The sequence below is a fragment of the Saccostrea cucullata genome, unplaced genomic scaffold (genome assembly GCF_032062105.1).
Source record: "Saccostrea cucullata isolate Sc308-1 unplaced genomic scaffold, CSIRO_AGI_Scuc_v1 ctg3825, whole genome shotgun sequence".
Classification (NCBI taxonomy): domain Eukaryota; kingdom Metazoa; phylum Mollusca; class Bivalvia; order Ostreida; family Ostreidae; genus Saccostrea; species Saccostrea cuccullata.
This window is the reverse complement of record NW_026919419.1, coordinates 116950-140457: the sequence shown is the minus strand read 5'-3', so window position 1 is coordinate 140457 and position 23508 is coordinate 116950. Positions and strand designations below refer to the sequence as shown.

The window sequence follows — 23508 nt, the reverse complement described above, 5'->3', positions numbered from 1 at the left end:
ACCTTTAGGTTAGTAGATCAAGGCACACAAGGCAGACAAAGTGAAAAACCTCACATTTAGGTCAGTAGATCAAGACACACAAGGCAGACAAAGTAGGAAACCTAACCGTAAGTCAGTAGGTGAAGGCACTCAAGGCAGACAAAGTGTGAAACCTCACCTTTAGGTCAGTATATCAAGGCACACAAGACAGATAAAGAAGGAAACCTAACCGTAGGTCTGTAGGTCAAGGCACACAAGGCAGATAATGTGGGAAACCTCACCTTTAGGTAAGAAGATCAAGGCACATAAGACAGACAAAGTAAGAAACCTCACATTTAGGCTAGTAGATCAAGGCACACAAGGCAGACAAAGTGAAAAACCTCACATTCAGGTCAGTAGATCAAGGCACACCAAGACAGACAAAAAAGGAAACCTCACCTTTAGGTCAGTAGATCAAGGTACTCAAGGCAATGAAGTAGGAAACCTTACCTTTAAATCAGTAAGTCATGGCACTCAAGGCAACAAATACGGAAACCTCACCTTTAGGTCAGTACATCAAGGCACTCAATGCAACAAAGTAGGAAACCTCACCTTTAGGTCAGTACATCAAGGCACTCAATGCAACAAAGTAGGAAACCTCACCTTAGGTCAGTAGATCAAGGCACACAAGGCAGACAAAGAAGGAAACCTAACCGTAAGTCAGTAGGTCAAGGCACACATGGCAGATAAAGTGTGAAACCTCACCTTTATGTCAGTAGATCAAGGTACATAAGACAGACAAAATAGGAAACCTCAACTTCAGATTAGTAGATCAAGGCACATAAGACAGACAAAGTGGGAAACCTCACCTTAAGATTAGTAGATCAAGGCACATAAGACAGACAAAGTGGGAAACCTCACCTTAAGGTAAGAAGATCAAGGCACACAATGCTGACAAAGTGGGAAACATCATCTTTAAGTCAGTAGATCATGGCACACAAGGCAGACAAAGTGGGAAAACTGACTTTTAAGATACTGAGGAAAGGATGACTCAAAGATCTATAAAATAAAAAGGTGGTGTTGCACTCCACCTTAAGTAGATCAAGCCACACAATCACGACAAGGTGGGAATCTTCACTTTTAGGTTAATAGATATAGAGAGAAAACTCCAGTACCTTAAATATTTAGGTCAAGACACTAGACATCAAATCAAGATGCACATAAAGCACCTTTGCATTAAAGATATTACAAGACACTAGATAATTTAAAGTGATATAAATGAACCCTTTTTTGTTGAAATTCTTGTTTTATAAGGCTAAGAAAAGTATTTGAATAAACTATTTTCTGTTTGTAGAAAGACAGCTCGTAACTTTAACCCCCCGATGTGTAAGGCCGGGCGAATCACGATAGCTGAAGTAGAGGAGATCGTGGAAGTTGGAGAAATTCCACCAGAGGACGTCCACGTTCCACATGTATACGTACAGAGAGTCATCAAAGGACCCAGCTACCAAAAGAGGATAGAGGTAAAAATAAACAGTAAAAGAGGATAGAGGTAAAAATAAACAGTAAAATAGGATAGAGGTAAAAATAAACAGTAAAAGAGGATAGAGGTAAAAATAAACAGTAAAAGAGGATAGAGGTAAAAATAAACAGTAAAAGAGGATAGAGGTAAAAATACACAGTAAAAAAGGATAGAGGTAAAAATAAACAGTAAAAGAGGATAGAGGTAAAAATAAACAGTAAAAGAGGATAGAGGTAAAAATAAACAGTAAAAGAGGATAGAGGTAAAAATAAACAGCTAAAAAGAGGATAGAGGTAAAAATAAACAGTAAAAGAGGATAGAGGTAAAAATAAACAGTAGAAGAGGATAGAGATATAAATAAACAGCTAAAAAGTGGATACAGGTAAAATTAAACAGAAAAGGGGGGAAGAGGTCAACATATATCATAAAGGAAAGTTTAATGTAGAAATCCTCTGTCTCTTAATGAATTTTGTTATACCTTTAGAAATTTGTTCCTATACAATTCTATACGAAAAAAAGTCTAACATTTTTAATGTTTTGCTGAGCGGGCATAAAAAAATCGATGTTGGACCGCTGAGTGAGATGTTGGACCGCTCGGAGAGATGTTGGACCGCTTACGTCACAGAATGGGTGGAGCTTAATCTCATTTTCATTCGCTTGTGTTAAACATGGAAAGATTTGATGTTACATCACGGAATAAAGTACAAAATGCATGTAAATAAAAAAAAAAATAAATTAAAATAATATGAAAGGTATAACAAAACATTTATTGACTGAGTTCTCGGGCAAAATGCGTTTTAATTGTCGGACAGTGGAACCAAACTGTCTGCCTTCGGCCAGTTTGGTTCTTGGGTCCGACAAAACGCATGTTACCCTCGAACTCAGTCAATAAATGTATAATCTTCCATACAGAGACTGACAACACGGACAGAAGGTAAAGAGGAACCAGAGACAAATGACAAGGCCGCGGAAATGAGAAACAGAATCATAAAGCGGGCAGCTCTGGAGTTCCATGATGGAATATATGGTAGACAAGTGTTGTTTTTATTTCTTGTGAAATATTTTCAACCACGCAGTACAGTTAAGGTGTGCAATGGAAATATCGACTTATATTTTATATTTAAAAATGTATTCGTAATCAGGATAGCGATCATTTTTAGTACATTATTTATATTGGATAATAACCTTAACTGTGCTGTGCAAATTAAATGCTGTTTATAATTCTGGTCAAATAATTTTCAGCCAATTTGAAAGTTTCTTATTTCTAAGATTTTTTCAGCCAATCTACATGACTTTTTGTTTATATTTCTGGTCAAATAATTTCAGTCAATCTGAAAATTACTGATATTCCTGGTAAAATAAATTCAACCAATCTGAATGTTGCTTGTTTCTGGTCATATAGTTTCAGCCAATCTATATGTTTTTATCTTTGCTCAATATTTTCAGCCAATCTGGGTATTGGAATGCCAATGTTGGCCAGTAATTATATCCCACCAGGAATGACTGTCCATCTACAGAGTGAAAACGGAATCATGGGATTGGTTAGTTTCCCAATTATCTTGATTATTAAAAAATGAATTGCTTTATATGTGCTACTTTATACTGAGATAACTGTGATTTGAGAGAGGTTTTATCCCATTACTCTCACTGTAACATTATAACATTAATATTCTGAAGGAAAAATAACCGTTATATTGTACCCTTACAGGGTCCTTACCCATTACCAAATGAGGTTGACCCAGATCTGATCAACGCGGGCAAACAGACCGTCACCAACATCCAAGGCAGCTCTTTCTTCTCCAGTGATGATTCCTTCGCTATGATTCGAGGGTTTGTTTATTGCTCAAATTAAACTGATATAGCAAATCATAAGCTTTTTAAACCCCTACATTTTATTAAAGAAAACACAGCTCAAACAAACGAATTTTACCTTAAACTTCATTATGCCAGTAAAGGAGCTGACGCGGTTAATATAAGTTATATTTTTAATCTGATAAGGTTCCAGTCTTGTATTCCATCATATTTCAAGTTAAAGGCTACATCCCTGTATTTTGTACAAAAATACATTGACTATTGCCTCCAATCATTTTAATTAAAAAAAGACTTTACAGGGTATGGATATCACATTTGAAACATAATTCATTTTTACAGTTGACATATTAACTAAACATTCTAGGGGCATTACACATTTCTCCATTAATTGTACGAGTGATTGTTTTTACAGAGGTCACATAAACTTGACCATACTAGGGGCATTACAAGTTTCTTGTTTAATTGTATGACTGATATTGTTTTTACAGAGGACATATTAACTTGACCATACTAGGGGCATTACAAGTTTCTCGTTATGGAGATTTGGCCAACTGGATGATTCCGGTAAGCTAAAGAGTGTATGTCAGGAAAATCAGTTTAACTTTGATTATAATTTATAAATAAAAACTTAAGGTACTCTTTGTGAAGAAAATTTTTTTGGTTTCATGTTTCAATTCTGATGGGGAATTTGTGTGTTTATAATTCATTTAATGAACAGATGTTTTGTTTGACTGATCTGTGCTCCATAATTATTTAAGGGTCGATTGGTCAAGGGAATGGGTGGAGCTATGGATCTGGTATCCAGTCACAAAACTAAGGTTATTGTTACCATGGAGCACCAGGACAAGGTTGTATAATATTCTGACTTAGGTTTACTCATTTAAAACCTTATCAGTAAGTTTATAGTTTGATTTATGGTTCAGTATAAGTTTAATGAGTTTATATATTTCAGAAAGGAAACAGTAAGATAGTCAATAGCTGTGATCTGCCGCTGACGGGTAAAAACTGTGTGGATATGATCATCACAGACAAGGTAGGACTAACACTGATGCAGTCAATCTTTATCAGTAAACGGAGCTACTGTGGTAAAAAGTGAGAGATCTTCATCATTAAAATTGTGTGTTTGATTATAATCCTTTATATTTCAGTGTGTGTTTGACGTTGACTCAGAAAAGGGACTAATTTTAACGGAGATCGCAAAAAATGAAGATGTCGCCAGCATTGTTGGTGCCACCAACTGTGAATTTGTGGTACGTGCAAATTAGTTACTCCTTATAATAATAAGCTTTTAGTAATTAAACAGTTCTTGGTATCCATTGATAATTTTCTTGGTTGTAATTGACTGTTTTAACAAAAACGTTTATATGTGCTTCCACTGCCTAGTGTTTTAATAACGCAGGTGTTGAAGTGATAATTGTTATATAAAACAACGGTCATGCCACTCATGGCCTATATGACAACTTAGACTGAAGTTAAATATAGCAATGACGCGGCAATAGAATCCCTAACAATTTGTAACTCAAATCACATATATTAAATTTAAAAACATAAAAATAAGTTATAGAAATAAGAATAAATCAGAAAACATCAAAAAGATTATAGCTGTTGACTTATTTATAGGTATTAATTAAATACATCTATGTCTTAAGCGACATTCTGTTCGTTGATGATATAAGCGACGGTAGTTCAAAATGGTGAAACATGCAATGGAAATAAAATATAAACAAAGATCGTTTTTCATCAGAATTTGATTTTAGAAAGCATGGAAACGGTTTTCTTTCTTTCAATACTTAAGGTATATGTATATTTCTACAACAGGTAGGACTTACGCATATAACTCTCTAAAATTCGATTAACTTTGATGTAATTGGTTACAAAAGGGTAATCAATTGAAATGGATCAGGAAAATGGTCCTCGGCACTGAGAAAGTGACCTGAAAAAAAGGGGGATGAATTTTGTTCCGATGTATTGAGCGCATCCCTACTTTTGAACATTTTTCTGACGAAAAAGAGCGTGCCCAATACTCGGGATTTTACGGGGGTAAGTTATTGAACTAAAAAAAAAATATTGAATGAAGCAAATATGCATAATTTTTATTATTATACCTCATTATAAATATTCTACACAACGCGTTATCTGATTGGTTCTAGATTATCATGTGAGCGGTCATAAAACTACATATTTCCCGGTCATCGCACACTTTTTATCATATTCTACCTCTTTGGAACACCGAGTGTATTTTCCCGCAATATAGTTCTAGTTCGTTGAATGAAAACTCCCGAGAGAAATAGACGTCACAATAGCCTGGTTTACGTCACAAAATTGATGATAATGTGTTGACCTTAGGTTTTTATTGTAACTTTACGTAAAAAATGAATGAATTTGAGAGCAGTGCTGAATGTGAACGTTTATGTTTATTTCAAAGGTTTTGATATATGATATATGATTTTTCTTGGCTGAATAAGTCTTCATATTTCCCTCACTATCATGCAATAAATAATAACAGATATTGCCTTTACGTAGTGTTTTAGGATTCATTTATGAATAAATGATTGATGTGTATACAATTTGCAAAATTAATTGACAAACTGTTCTATGTGTGGAGGTTATTAAATTAAAAAAAATATTTAATGTATATACAATTTGTAAACTTTGCCATATTTGAAATAATGTTGTGATATCCATTTGAGAATCCTCTGTGGAAATACATCTGAGACTGAGATGGATTATTTCTATATCCAGATCCATGTCTTGTGTTGAGCAGTATCATAATTTATAATTCTTTTTAATATGAATCTTATTTCAGGTTGCTCCGGATGTTAAAGTAATGGGACAGATTCAGACATAGATAATGGGGAGACAACTCACTGCTGGTCTTGTCATTGTGTTTGTCTGACGTCTGTGTGATATGTGTAGACTTATAAACAGAGTGGCATGATAAGAGCTATAGACTTAAACACTGGTGTAGAGGTCAAAACACTCAACTCTGTGATCTGAGCCTCATGTTATAATTGTGAGACAAATATCTGTATGTTTCGTTTTGTATTGTAGGGATAAACCTTGCTCATCTACTATATTTTGTTTTGTGTAAGTGATTTTACTCACAGTCTCCTAAAGTCCTGCATCATAAATTAAAATGTTAAAAGTTTTCTGTACTCTTCAGAAACAAATATCTGCTTGAATGGCTTCAATACATTGTTTCATTACTCATTTCTCTGTTTGATTAAGGATGTACAATATGTATGACCTAAATTATATAGTTATAATTATTTCAAAATTAAATTGTAATTGATTTTTTATTCCATGATATATTTGCTTTTTCTGATAGAGTCTTGACAATTTACTTTTTTCCCTCCCAAAAATAAATTGTCCTGGGTCATTGTACTAGTATTAAACATTTTGATATATGAGGTAGGGGAAATTAAAATTTTCTTTATTATATATTTTGGTTTGAGATGTGTACAAATAACACATGTACAATTGAAGATTTATATCTGAGGGCATTTTTAAATAATATAATGTTTTTTATTCATGATTTATGTATGAATTCTGAGATATTTGATTTGTTTCAGAATAAAAGTGATATTTCTGTACAGTTTTTGTGTTTGGTTGTAACACATAGGTTTATAAATTGAATTGGCGGTAGGGGACGTTCAAAGTAGGAATCAACAGCTACAGGAGGCAAAGAAACATCAGTGTGCCGCAAGGAAGGAAAAAATCATCTGATTCTCCATCTTAACTACTATCATTGTAATTGTTGTTATAATCATTGTTATAATGATTACCGATAGTGATTCAGATCGAGGGATAAAATTAGAGAGTGTAGGATATATGGAATTTACAGTGACCACTGAACTACACATACATGTACATTTATGATATCATAAAGAATCATTTAACGTCCATTATACATGTACATGCAATTAAAATATTGGATTTTCAGATAATAAAATGCTTTATGAAAATTTTTATGAAATAAATTTTATTTTCAAACATTTCTTACAAATAAAAACTCTAAGGGCAAAAGACCTTCTTAAAGAATGTTAACAGCGAGATGACAAGATAGGAATGTCGGGAATTTTACCATTTACATCAGTGAACATGTAAACAATAATTGTGTAGTTGTTTATAAGGTCCTTGTAGTAGCCACTACAATACTGTACAGTATAATTGTCAATATAGAGTACTACACAGTTGTTCAATGATACAGTATTAAACAGTTATACAATAATATAGTATTACACAGTTATTACATTATATACTACTATACAGCTGCACAATTATACAGTACTATTCAATTTATACAATTACTGTATAAAGTACCACACAAATATAAAATTATACATTGAGGTAGGACCTAATAGATAGGTCAAATTTTTCAGGTTTATGGATATTGGTGATTACCATACATAATTATGTTGGTTGCAATGTTTTTGTTTAAAGTTTGTTACCTCGCATTAGTCTGAGTGCCTCCTCTGTTAATCTGAAGGTTCAAAATGTTACAAGTGATATTGGCAGTGCATAACAACTTTCTGTTTACGTCATTGTGACTGAAAAAATTTTATTCAACTAATGTGCATGATCAATAACTAAAATCTCTTACATGAAATAAGATTTATTTTTGTTCAAAAATGCACTTTGAATGATGAAATTTGAGCTATTATTATCAGAAAGATTTAAAAAACTAAAACTTAAGATGAAAAACCCATTTGTAACTCAAGTTTTTAACAAACTCTGGTGAATTTGTTGAAGGAAAAAGAAATATATGTTGCTGGTGTTTTGGTAACAATTTATGAAAAAAGTTTGAGGAGTTTGTGAATCAGATGAGTAAATTATCTACAGTAACCCTGGAACACTTCATTTTCTTGAATTCTTAATTACTGAGACTGAATATTTAATAAATGTGGTTATTGCTCTAAGATCCTGGTCATGATCTAAACAAATCAAATATAATTACTATCTGGCAATATGCGATATGCCCAGTTATTGTTTTGCTGTCCCTGAAAAAAGATTTTTTCCTACATTTTTCTAGGTAAAAATTATATTGTCGATTGTGGCCCCAACATACCCCCAGGGGCCATAATTTGAAAAAAACTTTAATCTACAATACCTTAGGATGCCTACATATAAATATGATAATTTCTGGCTTTGCTGTACTCCAGAAGAAGATTTTTAAAGTTTTGTCTTGGTATTCCTTTTTAAAACTTTGATCGTCCCCTGTGAACCCGCCCTGGCCCCTGGGTTCATGATTTGAACAAATCTAAATCTACACTTCCTGAGAATGCTTCCATATAAATATAATTTGAATACAAAGTTGAATCTACACTATCTGAGGATGTTTCCCTATAAATTCCATCTCTCCTGTCACAGTGGTTCTTGAGAAGGAGATGATTAAAAGTCATATTTTAAAGCCCAGATTTGTATACAGAGAACAGATCTCCATAACACCAAAGTCACATTAAACGATGATGTTACATGAATAATAATGATAACCTTTATTTATCCAGGATAACACAATTAGCATCAAGCTAGTTTTCATTGTGGTCCTGCATTAAAATATATTTACAAGCACATAAGGATATACAAAATTAACATTTTAATATAAACGCAAGATATAAAAGTACAACAGATACATATATAAACATGAAGAAACATATCTTTTAAGAAGGTACACTCAAACATTGGAATAAAATACATTTAAGTATTGAGTCTGTCAAAATACTCAGTGAGAAACACAGATTTAAAAACATCCACTAACCTAGAATTTCGAATATTTTGTGACAGTATGTTCCATAAAAATGCAGATAAATATATAAATGAACGTTTGTAATTTTCTGTTTTGGCTCGTGGTAAATACAACATGTTTGATATAAAATCAACACAACATTTCATGTTTGTGGATCAGAATTTGTTTCTTTACATGGGGACACAATTTCATGGAAATAAAGATGGGATAAATACATCTAAAAATCTGCTAAAGAACAGCATGGCTAATGTGACTCGGTGACTCGGGTGAGCATTAACGTCCATGGACCACTTACAGGGGTATTTTAAAATAAAAAATCATTCAGAGACTGTGAAGTGAGAAATACATTTTCTATCAGCCAATCTTTCATAAATATTTGGCATTTATTTTACTGATTAAAAAATCTTATGGAAAGGAAACCTCATTGCTCCATTCTCATAAGTGTAGCTGTTTGTATATTGTTGAATGGCTCTTGTCTGAGAGATTGTTGGTATGAGTATAGAGCAGCCTGGAGGTTCCCTGTCACCTGTTGACAGATCCCCAGAATCTGCCACGATATGTCTCTGAGATAAGAAGGTATAAGCTGATCCTGATCATAGTGAACTAGGGTCTGTAGATCATCTAGAGCTGTTTGTACTCTCATTGTGTCCACATGTCTGTAGCATAAGATCTCTAGCATGTAAAACAGTATAAAGGGTGGAAAATCTAATGCAGACTCCTCATTCTGAAGAGCAGACTGTTGTTCTGGTATCAATTCACTGATATAATGTATTTTATTTTGAAGTTTGATTTCCCATGCTACAGCCTGTCTCATCTTAGTAGACCAGGACTGTCCCCCTAAAACCTCAGTATAAGATAAGATAAGATAAGATAAGATAAGATAAGATAAGATAAGATAAGATTTATTAATACCAATTTGGGGCCCATCAGGGCATACAAGTAATAAGGAAAAAAAAAACATACAAGCAGAAATTCAAAATTGATAGCAGTAACTAACAAAAGATAAATGATGTTACAGCAGTTGGGGATTACAACATACATAATCAATATACTGTAATTAAAAGTTTGTTTAAAGTATTTCTATATATTACTCTTTTGTATTTATTTGTTTCTTTGTTTAACATTGCATAATTTGCTATTTCTTATTTTAAAGATATTGATTAAAAAATTACCCAGCTTGATAAGCAACATGTCATCTTCATTAGACATAATCCATAAAAATTTTTCTTTATTTGTTAAAGTATAGAAATTTTTATTACTTTTAGCAATAATATTAAAAAAGTCATCTCTATCATGCTTATATAATGGACATTCAATCAGTGAGTGTATCTCATCTTCCACACAGTTCATGTCGCACATTCTACAAATTCTTTCATTTCTTGCAAGGGTGGTTTGCTCTCCAGCAGAGTTTAGTTTTTTTTCGTACCTTCCACTTTCTATTCTGAGGTTATGTGAACTCACTCTAAATTTGCATATAATTTTTCTTTGTTCAAAATTTTTTAATAATAAATACTTTTCAATTTCAAAATTTCTTTTTATATAGAAATATGTTGTAAGTTTACCCGATAGACAACCATCATCTCTTTGTTTAAACCAATATTGAAGGAAATCTTCTCTAATAATTTTTTTCAGATGTTTCTTTAAAGTTATTAGTTTCATTGATTTACATCTTGACAAATCTATGCCCATTCTGTTACAGAAATATGTTACATTTGAAAACCAACTATTTACATTACAACTGTCCAAGATAATGCTTTCTTTGTATGCACTGTATAACAAAGAGTTTTCAGGCATGTTTTCCAGTCTGTGCCAGTAAGATATAATTGCTATAATAATAGAATAAAATATTGGTTGTCTACCCAGTTCAGAGAGAACTGCAATATTGGTACTTCTTTTCCCAGACCCTATGATAAATTTGCAAAATTTCATATGAAGATTTTCAATCTCCCAATCTTTAAATATATCAAATAAACATTTTTCTTTTCTTTGCATTGATGATGACAATACACCCCATATTTCGGATCCATAGGTAGCTATTGGCTTGATCATGTGATCAAATAGATGAAGTAAAGTTTTAATGGGTGGATCTGTTGATTTTATATCTTTGTATATTTTAAATGATGACTTTAAAGCTTTGTTATATAAATTACACCTTGCTTCTTTGAAAGAACCAGAATTTGAGAGTATTATACCTAGGTATTTATACGTTTTTACACATTCTATATTAATACCATTAATTGAAAATGTTTCTTTTAATAAATGCCCACTTCTGTTGAAAATAATTACTTTTGTTTTGTTAACATTGATTTCCAAACACCATTCTTTACAATATTTGTATAACATATCAAGTTTTTGTTGCAGGGCTAGCTGGTTGTCAGATAATAATACTAAATCGTCTGCATATAATAAAGCTCCTATTTGCTTTTTGAAAAGTGAGACTGAGTTAACAACATCTTCATTTAGTAAATTTGCGAGATCATTTAAGAATATTTTGAATATATTCGGGCTTAAGACATCACCTTGTCTTACTCCTAGTTCAGGTGAGAAAGGTTGGGTTAATTTATTATCAATTTTAATCGAGATATAACTGTATTTGTACATACTGCATATTATTTTGTAGAATAGTCCATTTATATTCAATTGAAGAAGTTTAAGTTTTATGCCTTCGTGTATTATTGTATCAAATGCTTTATGGAAGTCAACGAAGCAAGCATACAAACGTTTATTACCTTTGTTGGTGTATTTGTCGATCAGACATTTCATTACAAATAAATGATCCGAAGTTCTAGCTTTTTTTGAAAATCCTATTTGGCTTTCGTGAATGATGTTATTTTCCGATAAAAAATTATCTAATCTATTGTTAAGTATTATATTGAAAAGTTTGCCAATACTGTTGGTAATGGTTATGCCTCTATAATTTTGGGGTAATCGGGGATTTTCTGATTTAAAAATAGGTGTTATATAACCTTCTACCCATTTTCTGGGATAAATTCCGGAAGTGAAGACATTGTTAAACAATTTTAGAATACAAGGATTCATGTAAATTTGTGCTACTCTCAACATTTCGTTGGTAATATTATCCAGGCCAGGGCTTTTATCAGATTTTATACTAGACAAAGATTTTTGTAATTCCTTTAAAGAGATTTTAAAGTCTAGTTTACTAAACGATATAAAGTTTGGTCCATTTTCAAGTTCCTTAATTTTATTTTGAATAATTTGTAGTCTCTCTGAATGCTTATTAGGCAGTTTAAACAGGGTACTAAAGTAGTTATGCCACATATCTGGTTCAATACATTTCTCAGTTTTTTCCTTATTCCCCTCTTTGGCTTCTCTGATTGATGCGACTAAATTCCAGTATTCTTTAGGATTATTTTCCTTTAGTTGATCTAACTTGTCGAAAATATTTTGAACAAACTGTCGTTTTTTGTATTTATTTAATTTAGCATACACTTTTTTAGCTTTAAAATAAGACCCTCGTATGAAAGGGTTGTTAGGAAATTTAGATATTAAGATAGCCTTTTCACTAAGTTGTTTCTTCATTTTCCAAAGATCTGAATCAAACCATTTTTTGTTAACTTGTTTATTTTTATGAACCTTCTTATTTAGTGATAATTTTGCTACTTTTTCAAAAATGTTATGGATATCATTTGTAGCTTCATTAATTTCCTTTTCATTCATTTGTATATCTTTATTTAAAAAGGTTTGTATGTCTTGTTGGATAATAGGGTGTGTAAAAAAGTTCTGGTAGTGGCTTATTAGTGAACTGTTCCATTTGTAACGAATAGGCATTTCTTGAAGATTATTGTTATTTATCTCCCTTGTAAAAGATGATAGTATTTTTAGTGAAATTTTACAATGACAATCAGAGAATGGTAAAAAATCATATACATGAAAGTACATAATATCGTCAAGTAATTTCTCTGTTACAATAAAGTAATCGACAACACTTGAACCTGCATAGTTATGGCAAGTAAATTTTCCATATGAATCACCAAAAATTCTACCGTTAACTATTCTACCGTTAACTATTATAACTGTTAACTAAGTATACATTTCTTTATCTATATTATACCTATACATCAAATATGGCTGTGCTAACTTGACCTTGATCATCTCTATAATAGATAAAGCTTCCATGTATCTAAGTGTCTTGTAATAATACATGGCTATGTATATCATGTCAGTTATACAACCAAATTTGGCTGCTATTTTCAGCATGCGACAGGAGATTTTGTCAGCTCTATACCTCAGCTTGTTTTTATGTGTGTATGTTTTCATGTATAATATAAATGCAGTTTTCTGAAGGACAGAAGCTGTATGTTTCTGTAGCACTATGATTTGATACTGTGTCAGGAGGAGTGAACCTATCATCTGTTCTATTGTATAAAGATGTATCACACATCTTTGTAGGTCTAATTCGTTTAATGTGTCATATCTTCTTACTTCAAGAAATAGGTTTACATCAAACTCAGCCTCAGAACTCAGAGTAAGATCATCTGTACAGATGGAGAGTCTTGGGCTATGGAGGACATTAATAATATAAGACCTAATGGAGGGACTGTGTAGCAGGAATGCTAAACCCTTCTCATACAACCCATACAGTCTCATAAATATTTGATGTTTGACACCGTGAATTTTACTCAGAAACATGTTGTTATCAGGAATGAAAAAGTTAGGACAGACCCCCTCATACACCCATTTGAGGATGAGTTTGAAACAGACCCAGAAACACACCAAGAGATTTTGTGGACACCAGTGAGATATTGTATTTTGTTGAATCACCCAGAAAACTGTTGTCTTCATGTGATAGGAACACAGTAATTTATCATATTCATTCAGTCCATTGTTAATTATTTCCGCTAAGAACAATTTAAGCAAGCCATAAGTTAAGAATTGACAGTGGTTCATTGAATTCACTAGTTTTTGTTCAGCCAGAGAAGAAGAAATTCTCCATTCATGATCTTCATGATTTCCTAGCTTATGTCCAATTGCTACAAAGTGACATCCATTTTTTACTATATCATCAACAATATGAGGTTGGGGCCATGAGTGACATCTGTCTATCCATGAAGAGGCAGTTGGAGGCCAAAAGTCACAAACAAAACAGTAGGCATAATCATATTCTAGTGTTAAATATGTTCCACTGGCACAGGGTCCATGTTGAGTTGTCTTACTTATTGATGCAGAACATATTTTGATCTTTCTATATATAGAACTAGATATATAAAGTTTGTTATTCATTCTAACACATGCTCTCTGAATGTCTCTGTCCATGCTTGGTGACAGTAAATATAACAAAGTGAATCCTGGTGGACTATCCGAAAAGTCACAGAGGATCAGTGTTTGTCTGTGTGTGTTGTAAAACTGAGACTGAGATAATTTCCAGATCACACGGTGATTATTTGGCCAGATCATGTAGTCTTCATCTGATCCTTTCAGTCTGAATCCTTCTCTTTGACTTCCACTCACCATTACACTGGATTCTTCACTTGTCACTTGATTTTGCACCATAAACTTGATGTCCATCATATCTCTCCTCATGGCCACCTGTTGTGATGTCCCCACTTTACGACACAGTCCGACAAACACTGACTCTGATATGCGTTCTATGGCTGTCTTACTGGTAAAATGTAAAAGGATAATATATATATATATATATATATATATATATATATATATATATATATATATATATATATATATATATATATATATATATATATATAGCATATATGTCACTTTAGTAAACCAATATACAATGCAATCATAAAAAAAACCATTACTTTGTAATCTGAAAATTTTGTAAGCTTAAACATGCATTTGAAAAGCACCTGGATCATCAAGTATTACAGCAATGCATAACAATTCAAATATATTATTTTTTTTTACATTTGCTGCTATTCCAATATTTTATTATTTTATTTTAAGAAAGCTTTAAACACTTATGAAACATTCCTTTTTGACATTATAAAAGTATTTCATAAACAGATGCACATATCAAGCATATCTAGATTATTTTCAACATAGCTATAGGGTAACTGCCTTATTTTTTCAGGAAAAAATGTTCACAGACAATGAACTAAATCAAAAATGAAAATAGCCATTGTTTACTTACATTTGGATAATTAATGGAATAATGTTTTCTTATGCAAGTTTTTTGTAAAATACAATTTTACTAGATAATATATTTAATTTGATGTTTGAGGCAGTTTATAGCAAGAATGATTAAATCTTTTTATGTTGTCATAATATGATGACACAAAACAAAATGCTTTGTGACGTATGTTTCATAAACTCAAGGACAACAAAATTAAATGTGTTAACATCAAAGTACATGTAAATCCATGATATGTTTTATTTTATACCTGCACTACACTAAAAACTCTCATCTCCAGAATAATACAAATTAATGTGAAACATATAGCCATGTTGATGATTGAAATACCGGGTATATCTTCATTGTAATTGTAATTAGTTAAATCACAATGCCTAGGTCTATGATTGGATTAAAATTAAATCAAACTTAATTTTACAGGGAAAAAAATTTATCACAATAAGAGATCTTAATTTGCTAGGAAGAGTGTTGTGGCCCATAAGCCTTTATCTAATTTTAAAAAATGCTTCACATGTATCAATCGTTCATTGATTAATTAATTTTTCAAAAACTTTAAAGAGACCGATTAAGATAATGTAAGCATTTTTTATACATAATTATATTTTTTCATTTAAAAACTTACATTTGTGAACTTCTACTGGTGTCCATGTTGAAAGGTAAGAACTGAAAAGTTCCATGCGCTATATATAGTAAAGAAAAATCCATCTACTTTCATTTTGATATATATATGACCCTGTTGTGTCATTCAAGATATAAATCATGGCATTGCAATTATGAGTGCCAAGTTTAAAGAAAAAATCAATTTATAAAAGAATTGTTTGAAATACATGTAATAATTTGGTTGTGGTCTAGAACAAACTCTCAAAATGTTCATTTTAATCTCTCATGCTTTGAATTACACACAATAGGTAAATTAATATATGAATTGAAAACAAAAGAAATGTTTAAGTATAGTATTTACATTTTACGGCTTTTAAACTTTACAGGATTATTCCTTGTGGCAAGACCTTTCTTTGGATACCAACACTTTTATCCTATTGGCCTTGACTTTTGAGTTTGACTTACTTTTGAAAAACTTAAATTTATGCCATAGAATTTGAACAGTTTGTGCTATGGCTTTTTGATTTTGCATGTGTATTTCTTTTGACAAGGTCTTTTCTTGTATACCGTTAATTAACTCTTTGACCTTGAAGTTTTGACCAATTCTTAGAAAACATTAACCTTTCTCTTTTCTTTCTTTGTTTCAATTTCTGTAGAGAGCAATATCCATAAATCCAAGGCTTCCGGTCTCATCAAAGGTAAATATGTATGATTAAAAATGTGCAAATGTCGTTGAAAATTATATCTGTTAATTGTCAAGGTTTGGGGGACATCAACAAACGTAGAGACGTGTTTCATTATTTAAGAAATATGAACTATAATATATACTGTCTTCAAGACACACATTTCACACCAGAGGCAGAAAATGATATTAGGAACCTATGGGGCTATGAATGTTACTTTAGTTTAGTTCATACTCCTCTAACTCCAGAGGCATAGCAATCTTATTTAAAACAATTTTGATTTTTCTGTTTCTGTTTCTAAGCAGAAGGGTAATAGTGACGGTAATTACCTTTTATTAGAATTTACCACAGATGAAAAAAAGTTACTACTGTTTTGTGTTTATGGGCCAAACAATGATAACCCAGCTTTCTATTCTAAACTTCAAGAATATATTGAGGATTTTCAATCTGAGAACATTATAATATGCGGTGATTTTAATCTAGTTTTGAAACCTGAATTAGATTGTTTTAATTATAAAAACGTGAATAACCCAAATGCAAGACAAAAGATTATTGAACTCATTGAAGATAATAACTATGTAGATGTATATAGAGAATTTCATCCGGATACCTTAAGATATACTTGGAGGAAGAAATCTCCATTGAAACAAAGTAGATTAGATTTCTTTCTTATATCAGGAAACTTATTATCCAGTGTCAGAGCAAGCTCCATAGAACCTAGTTATAGGTCTGACCATTCAATGATTAGTCTGAATTTAATTTTTGATGACTTCAAGAAAGGCAAAGGGTTATGGAAGTTCAACAATTCCCTTTTGTATGACGATGAGTTTTTAAAAACAATAAAAACTGTTATAGAAAATGTTAAAAAAAAAAACAATATGCAGCGCCTATTTACAATTTTGAAAATTTTAATCTAATTGACGAAAAAAAAAATACTTTTACAATAAATGATCAATTATTTTTGGAGACTCTCCTTATGGAAATTAGGGGTAAATGTATTTCTTACTAATCCTTTAAAAAAAATCTAGAATAAGAAAAGAAGAATCTTGAGAGATGTGAACCAACTGCATTAGATGTAGATGCACTTGATATTAAAAAGAAAGAATTAGAAAATATAAGAAAACAAAAAATGGCTAGTGTTTATATTCTATCTAGTGCAAGATGGGTTGAAGAAGGTGAAAAACCAACACAATATTTTTGCAGTTTAGAATCCAGAAATTTCCTCAATAAAATTATCCCAAGAGTAGAATTGGATAATGGAGACATTATTTATAATCAGTTTGATATTTTGAAAGAGACAAAACACTTTTATCAAAAGTTATATCGAAATATCGATGACTGTATACAAAATGTCAATTTGAAGGAGGAAGTTAAATTGACATTGTTAAACTCTCTAAATCTATAGAGGGTCATATCACATTAGAAGAAGCAGGGGAAACATTGTATAAAATGAAGTCTAATAAATCACCACGCTCAGATGGGTTCACATCAGAATTTTAAAAAATGTTTTGGAAACTTTTAGGTACTTTTGTGGTAAGGTCAATTAATTATGGTTATTTAATTAATAATACATTATAACACAACGGCATGGTATCATTACAAGTCTACCAAAGGGAGACAAACCAAAACAGTTTCTAAAAATCTGGAGACCAATCTCTTTATTGAATACAGTATATAAAATATAAAAGAATTAAAAAACATTTAGACAAAATAATTCATTCTGATCAAACAGGTTTTATAAAAGGTAGAAATATATCAGAAAATATTCGAACCATTTATGATATTATGCAATATACAGAAGAGGAAAATATCCCAGGGCTGCTTCTTCTAATTGACTTTGAGAAGGCTTTCGATTCAATATCCTGGTCATTCATCCAAAAGTCACTTCAATTTCTTAAATTTGGTAACTCTATTCAGAAGTGAGTAAAATTATTTTACACAAATATTACAGCAGCAGTTAATCAAGGTGGTCATATTTCTGAAACATTCTTCCTACACCGTGGGTGTCGCAAAGGTGATCCACTATCCCCCTATCTATTTTTGATTTGTGCTGAAATATTAGCAATTTTAATTAGGAATAATAAAAATATAAAAGGAATCGAGGTATTAGATAAAGAATATAAGATAACTATGTTAGCAGACGATACGTCTCTTATATTGGATGGTAGTGCACAGTGTCTACAATTAAGTTTAAAAACTTTGAAGTATTTTGCTAAAATATCAGGACTTCACATCAATTACAGTAAAACACAAGTCATATGGATAGGAAGTATGAAACATAGCAATCACATTTTGGAGGTAGGTGTAGATTTAGAATGGGGAAAAAGCGCTTTAATACTACTTGGTATTGATTTTGATGTTGATTTACAGAAAATTGGTGATTTAAACTTTAAACAAAAGTTTGAAAAAATAAAAAAAAACTATGTTAAACTGGAATCGCAGAAATCTCACCCCACTAGGGCGTTTAACAGTGTTCAAAACCCTTCTTCTACCACAATTAAACCACATTTTTGCTTCACTTCCAAATCCTTCTAAAGCTCAGTTAAAGGAATTAGAAAACACTTTTTTTACCTTTGTTATGGGAAAAAATATTTACAGAGTGAAAAAATTAATATACATAAAAATTACAAAGATAGTGGTATAAAAATGGTTAGCATCAAGGAATTTATTATGTCTTTAAAACTAATGTGGGTGAAGAAACTTTTGATGCAAAAGAGCAGTATACATTCACTTTTAGACTTAGAGATAAAAAAATTAACATTATATGGTACAGAATATGTAAAAGGAAAACTGAAATTTATTAAAAATTTGATTTGGAAAGATGTGTTGGAATCTGGAGCATATCATATCATGGGCAGAAAAATTTGATGAGGCCTGGAAGTATTGGAAGAATTTATTTAATTGATATCTCTCTCTTTCTCCCTCCCTTCCTCCCCCCCCCTCTCTCTCTTTTTTTCTCTCTCTCTCTCTCTCTCTATCTCATTTTGCTTTTTGTAAAACCATAAAAAAACAATAAAAAAAAAACTTGATCATTTGTTTTGAATGGTTGGTTCTTGAGCTTTCATATTTACCAGCTATATACACTGATACATGTCCTTTTTTGTATAACAATATTTTTATCTCTTGACCTTGGAGTTTGACTTGCACTTGAGAAACTTCATACTTCTCCATGAACTACCTTACGGGGCATCAGTATTTCACAAACACATCTTTAACTCAAAAGATCTAAAATGCCAAGGATTCAAATTGCTGGAAATTCTTTTTAATAGGGATATCTGCAGACGTTTATTTAGATCCTGTCCTTTTGTCTATATAACTGTTCATTTGTCTCATCTGTTTGTAATCCTTTCAAAACATTGCCCGTTGTCCATGGGCCTCTTGTTTTGTATGGGAGCCAGAGTCTACAATATTTATGACTGACATTCGAAAAGGATGATTCTCTCGCAATAAAATGTTTTGAACATTTCATAAAATATATTGTTGATTTTAATAAATGAGATAAAGCATGCTCATGTTTACCAAAAGATAAACACCAAAATTAAGAAAATACCCACCCACCCACCCCCCAAAAAACCCCAATATTTAATATTATAAAATAATGTACACATCCTCTCCTCATCCTAATTTTAGAATGCTTGGAGTGTTTGGTTTGAGTACAATGATTTTATTTCTTTATTTCAGGTAAGGGAATTCAATGGATTTAAGTACATCATGGAGGAAGCCATCACTAGTGACTTTGCCCTGATCAAGGCACACAAGGTCAACAAAGTAGAAAATCTCACCTTTAGGTCAGTAGATCAAGGCACACAAGGTTAGTAGATCAAGGCACACAATCAAGGTACACAAAGTAGACAAAGTGGAAATCCTTACTTTTAGGTTAATAGATATAGAAAGAAAACTCCAGTATCTTAAATATTTAGGTCAAGACACTAAATAGTAATTCAAGATACACAAAAAGCAACTTCTCATTAAAGGTATGGCAAGGCACTAGATAATTTAAAGTGATATAAATGAGCCTTTTTTGTTGAAAGTTCTTGTTTTATAAGGCTGAGGAATGCATTTGAGTAAACTGTTTTCTGTTTGTAGAAAGAAAGCTCGTAACTTTAACCCCCCGATGTGTAAGGCCGGGCGTATCACGAAAGCAGAAGTAGAGGAGATTGTGGAAGTCGGAGAAATTCCACCAGAGGACGTCCACGTTCCACATGTGTACGTACAGAGATTCATCAAAGGACCCAGCTACGAAAAGAGGATAGAAGTAAAAATAAACAGTAAAAGAGGATAGAAATATAAATAAACAGTTGAATAGTAAATAGAGGTAAAAATATATAATACAGGAAAGTTTATTGTAGAAATCCTCTGTCCTTTAACTGTTTTATCTTCCTTACAGAGACTGACAACAAGGACAGAGGGTAAAGAAGAACCAGAGACAAATGACAAGGCCGCGGAAATGAGAAACAGAATCATAAAGAGGGCAGCTCTGGAGTTCCATGATGGAATATATGGTAGAAAAGTGTTGTTTTAAATTATTGTCAAATAGTTTCAACCAATGTAAATGCTGTTTATATTTCTGATCAAATAATTTCAACCAATCTGAAAGTTATTGATATTCCTGGTAAAATAAATCAACCAATCTGAATGTTGTTTGTTTCTTGTCATATAATTTCAGCCAATCTGGGAATTGGAATGCCAATGTTGGCCAGTAATTATATCCCACCAGGAATGACTGTCCATCTACAGAGTGAAAACGGAATCATGGGATTGGTTAGTTTCCCAATTATCTTGGTTATAAAAGAATGAATTGCTTTATATGTGCTACTTTATACTGAGATAACTGTGATTTGAGATAGGTTTTATCCCATTACTCTCACTGTAACATTATAACATTAATATTCTGAAGGAAAAATAATTTTTTATTGTAACCTTACAGGGTCCGTACCCATTACCCAGTGAGGTTGACCCAGATCTGATCAACGCGGGCAAACAGACTGTCACCAATATCCCAGGGAGCTCTTTCTTTTCCAGTGACGATTCCTTCGCTATGATTCGAGGGTTTGTTTATTACTCAAATTAAATTGATATAGCAAATCATAAGCTTTTTAAATCCCTACATTTTACTGAAGAAAACACAGCTCAGACAATCGAATTTTTCCTTAAACTTCATTAATTTATGCCAATAAAGGAGCTGACACGGTTAATATAAGTGATATACTTAATCACCAAAGGGTCCAGTCTTGTATTCCATCATATTTCAAGTTAAAGACTATACATCCCTGTATTTTGTACAAAAATACATTGACTATTGCCTCCAAACATTTTAATTACAAAAAGACTTTACAGGGCATGGATATCATATTTGAAACATAATTCATTTTTACAGTTGACATATTAACTAAACATTCCAGGGGCATTACAAGTTTCTTGTTTAATTGTATGACTGATATTGTTTTTACAGAGGACATATTAACTTGACCATACTAGGGGCATTACAAGTTTCTCGTTATGGAGATTTGGCCAACTGGATGATTCCGGTAAGCTAAAGAGTTTACGTCAGGAAATTAAGTTTAACTTTGATCATAATTTATAAATAAAAACTTAAGGTACTCTGTGTGAAGAAAATTTTTTTGGTTTCATGTTTCAATTCTGATGGATAATATGTGTGTGTCTAACTTATTTAATGAACAGATTTCTTGTTTTACCGATCTGTGCTCCATAATTATTTCAGGGTCGATTGGTCAAGGGAATGGGTGGAGCTATGGACTTAGTGTCCAGTCACAAAACTAAGGTTATTGTTACCATGGAACACCAGGACAAGGTTGTATAATATTCTGACTTAGGTTTACACATTTAAAACCTTATAAATAAGTTTGTAGTTTGATTTATGGTTCAATATAAGTTTAATGAGTGTTGATATATTTCAGAAAGGAAACAGTAAGATAGTGAACAGCTGTGATCTGCCCCTGACGGGTAAAAACTGTGTGGATATGATCATCACGGACAAGGTAGAACGAACACTGATGTAGTCAATCTTAGTCAGTAAATGGAGCTAATGTGGTAAAAAGTGAGAGATCTTCATCATTCAAATTATGTGTTTGATTATAATCCTTTATATTTCAGTGTGTGTTTGACGTGGACTCAGAGAAGGGACTTATTTTAACGGAGATCGCAGAAAACGAAGATGTCGCCAGCATTGTTGGTGCCACCAGCTGTGAATTTGTGGTATGTGCAAATTAGCTACTCCTGATAATAACTGAGTTTACAGTAACATGTATGTGAATTTCCTTAAAAGAAATTCAAATTATTTAAAAAATTAAACGTTAAACTATTCCATGTGTGCAAGTTATTGAATTAAAAAAAAATATTGAATGAAGCAAATATACATAATTTTTATTATTATACCTCATTATAAATATTATACACAACGCGTTATCTGATTGGTTCTAGATTATCACGTGAGCGGTCATAAAACTTCATATTTCCCGGTCATCGGCACACTTTTCATCATATTCCACCTCTTTGGAACACCTAGTGTATTTTCCCGCAATATAGTTCTAGTTTGTTGAACGAAAACTCCCGAGAGTAATAGACGTCACAATAGCCTGGTTTACGTCAAAAAATTGATGATGATATGTTGACCTAAGGTTTTTATTGTAACTTTACGTAAAAAATGAATGAATTTGAGAGCAGTGCTGAATGTGAATGTTTATGTTTATTTCAAAGGTTTTGATATATGATATATGATTTTTCTTGGCTGAATAAGTCTTCATATTTCCCTCACTATCATGCAATAAATAATAACAGATATTGCCTTCACGTAGTGTTTTATGATTCATTTATGAATAAATGATTGATGTGTATACAATTTGCAAATTTAATTGACAAACTATTCTATGTGTGTAGGTCATGAAATTAAAAAAAAATATTTAATGTATATACAATTTGTTAACTTTGCCTGATCTGAAATAATCTTGTAATAACCATTTAAGAATTCTCTGTAGGACTGCACCAGAGACTGAGATGGATTATTTTTATATCCAGATACATGTCTTGGTTGAGCAGTTCTAAACAATTCTTT

At 31.9% G+C, this 23508-nt stretch overlaps 2 protein-coding genes across 8 annotated transcripts in view; one reads left to right on the top strand and one right to left on the bottom strand.

The window, feature by feature from the left end:
* The window catches only part of LOC134231195 (succinyl-CoA:3-ketoacid coenzyme A transferase 1, mitochondrial-like), a 67318-nt gene that overhangs the window by 17644 nt on the left and 26166 nt on the right, over positions 1 to 23508 (top strand). Inside the window, exons 6-14 of one of the 7 annotated variants that reach the window (XM_062713143.1) lie at positions 20118 to 20224; positions 20523 to 20691; positions 20824 to 20938; positions 21103 to 21197; positions 21364 to 21485; positions 21889 to 21964; positions 22159 to 22248; positions 22355 to 22435; positions 22551 to 22652. In XM_062713143.1, the coding sequence (XP_062569127.1) occupies positions 20118 to 20224; positions 20523 to 20691; positions 20824 to 20938; positions 21103 to 21197; positions 21364 to 21485; positions 21889 to 21964; positions 22159 to 22248; positions 22355 to 22435; positions 22551 to 22652 (957 nt within the window). Of the gene's footprint in view, positions 1 to 1312; positions 1482 to 2392; positions 2508 to 2926; positions 3022 to 3188; positions 3311 to 3780; positions 3857 to 4050; positions 4141 to 4244; positions 4326 to 4440; positions 4543 to 6098; positions 6893 to 20117; positions 20225 to 20522; positions 20692 to 20823; positions 20939 to 21102; positions 21198 to 21363; positions 21486 to 21888; positions 21965 to 22158; positions 22249 to 22354; positions 22436 to 22550; positions 22653 to 23508 lie in introns of those variants that run through there. The other 6 variants (XM_062713135.1, XM_062713118.1, XM_062713159.1 and 3 more) reach the window with 6 other exon arrangements.
* On the bottom strand, positions 9457 to 15807 carry LOC134231184 (uncharacterized). Its single transcript, XM_062713109.1, is given in 3 exon segments — positions 9457 to 9882; positions 13074 to 14658; positions 15776 to 15807. Coding segments are annotated over 3 exon segments (2034 nt in total). The 5' UTR covers positions 15802 to 15807; the 3' UTR covers positions 9457 to 9459.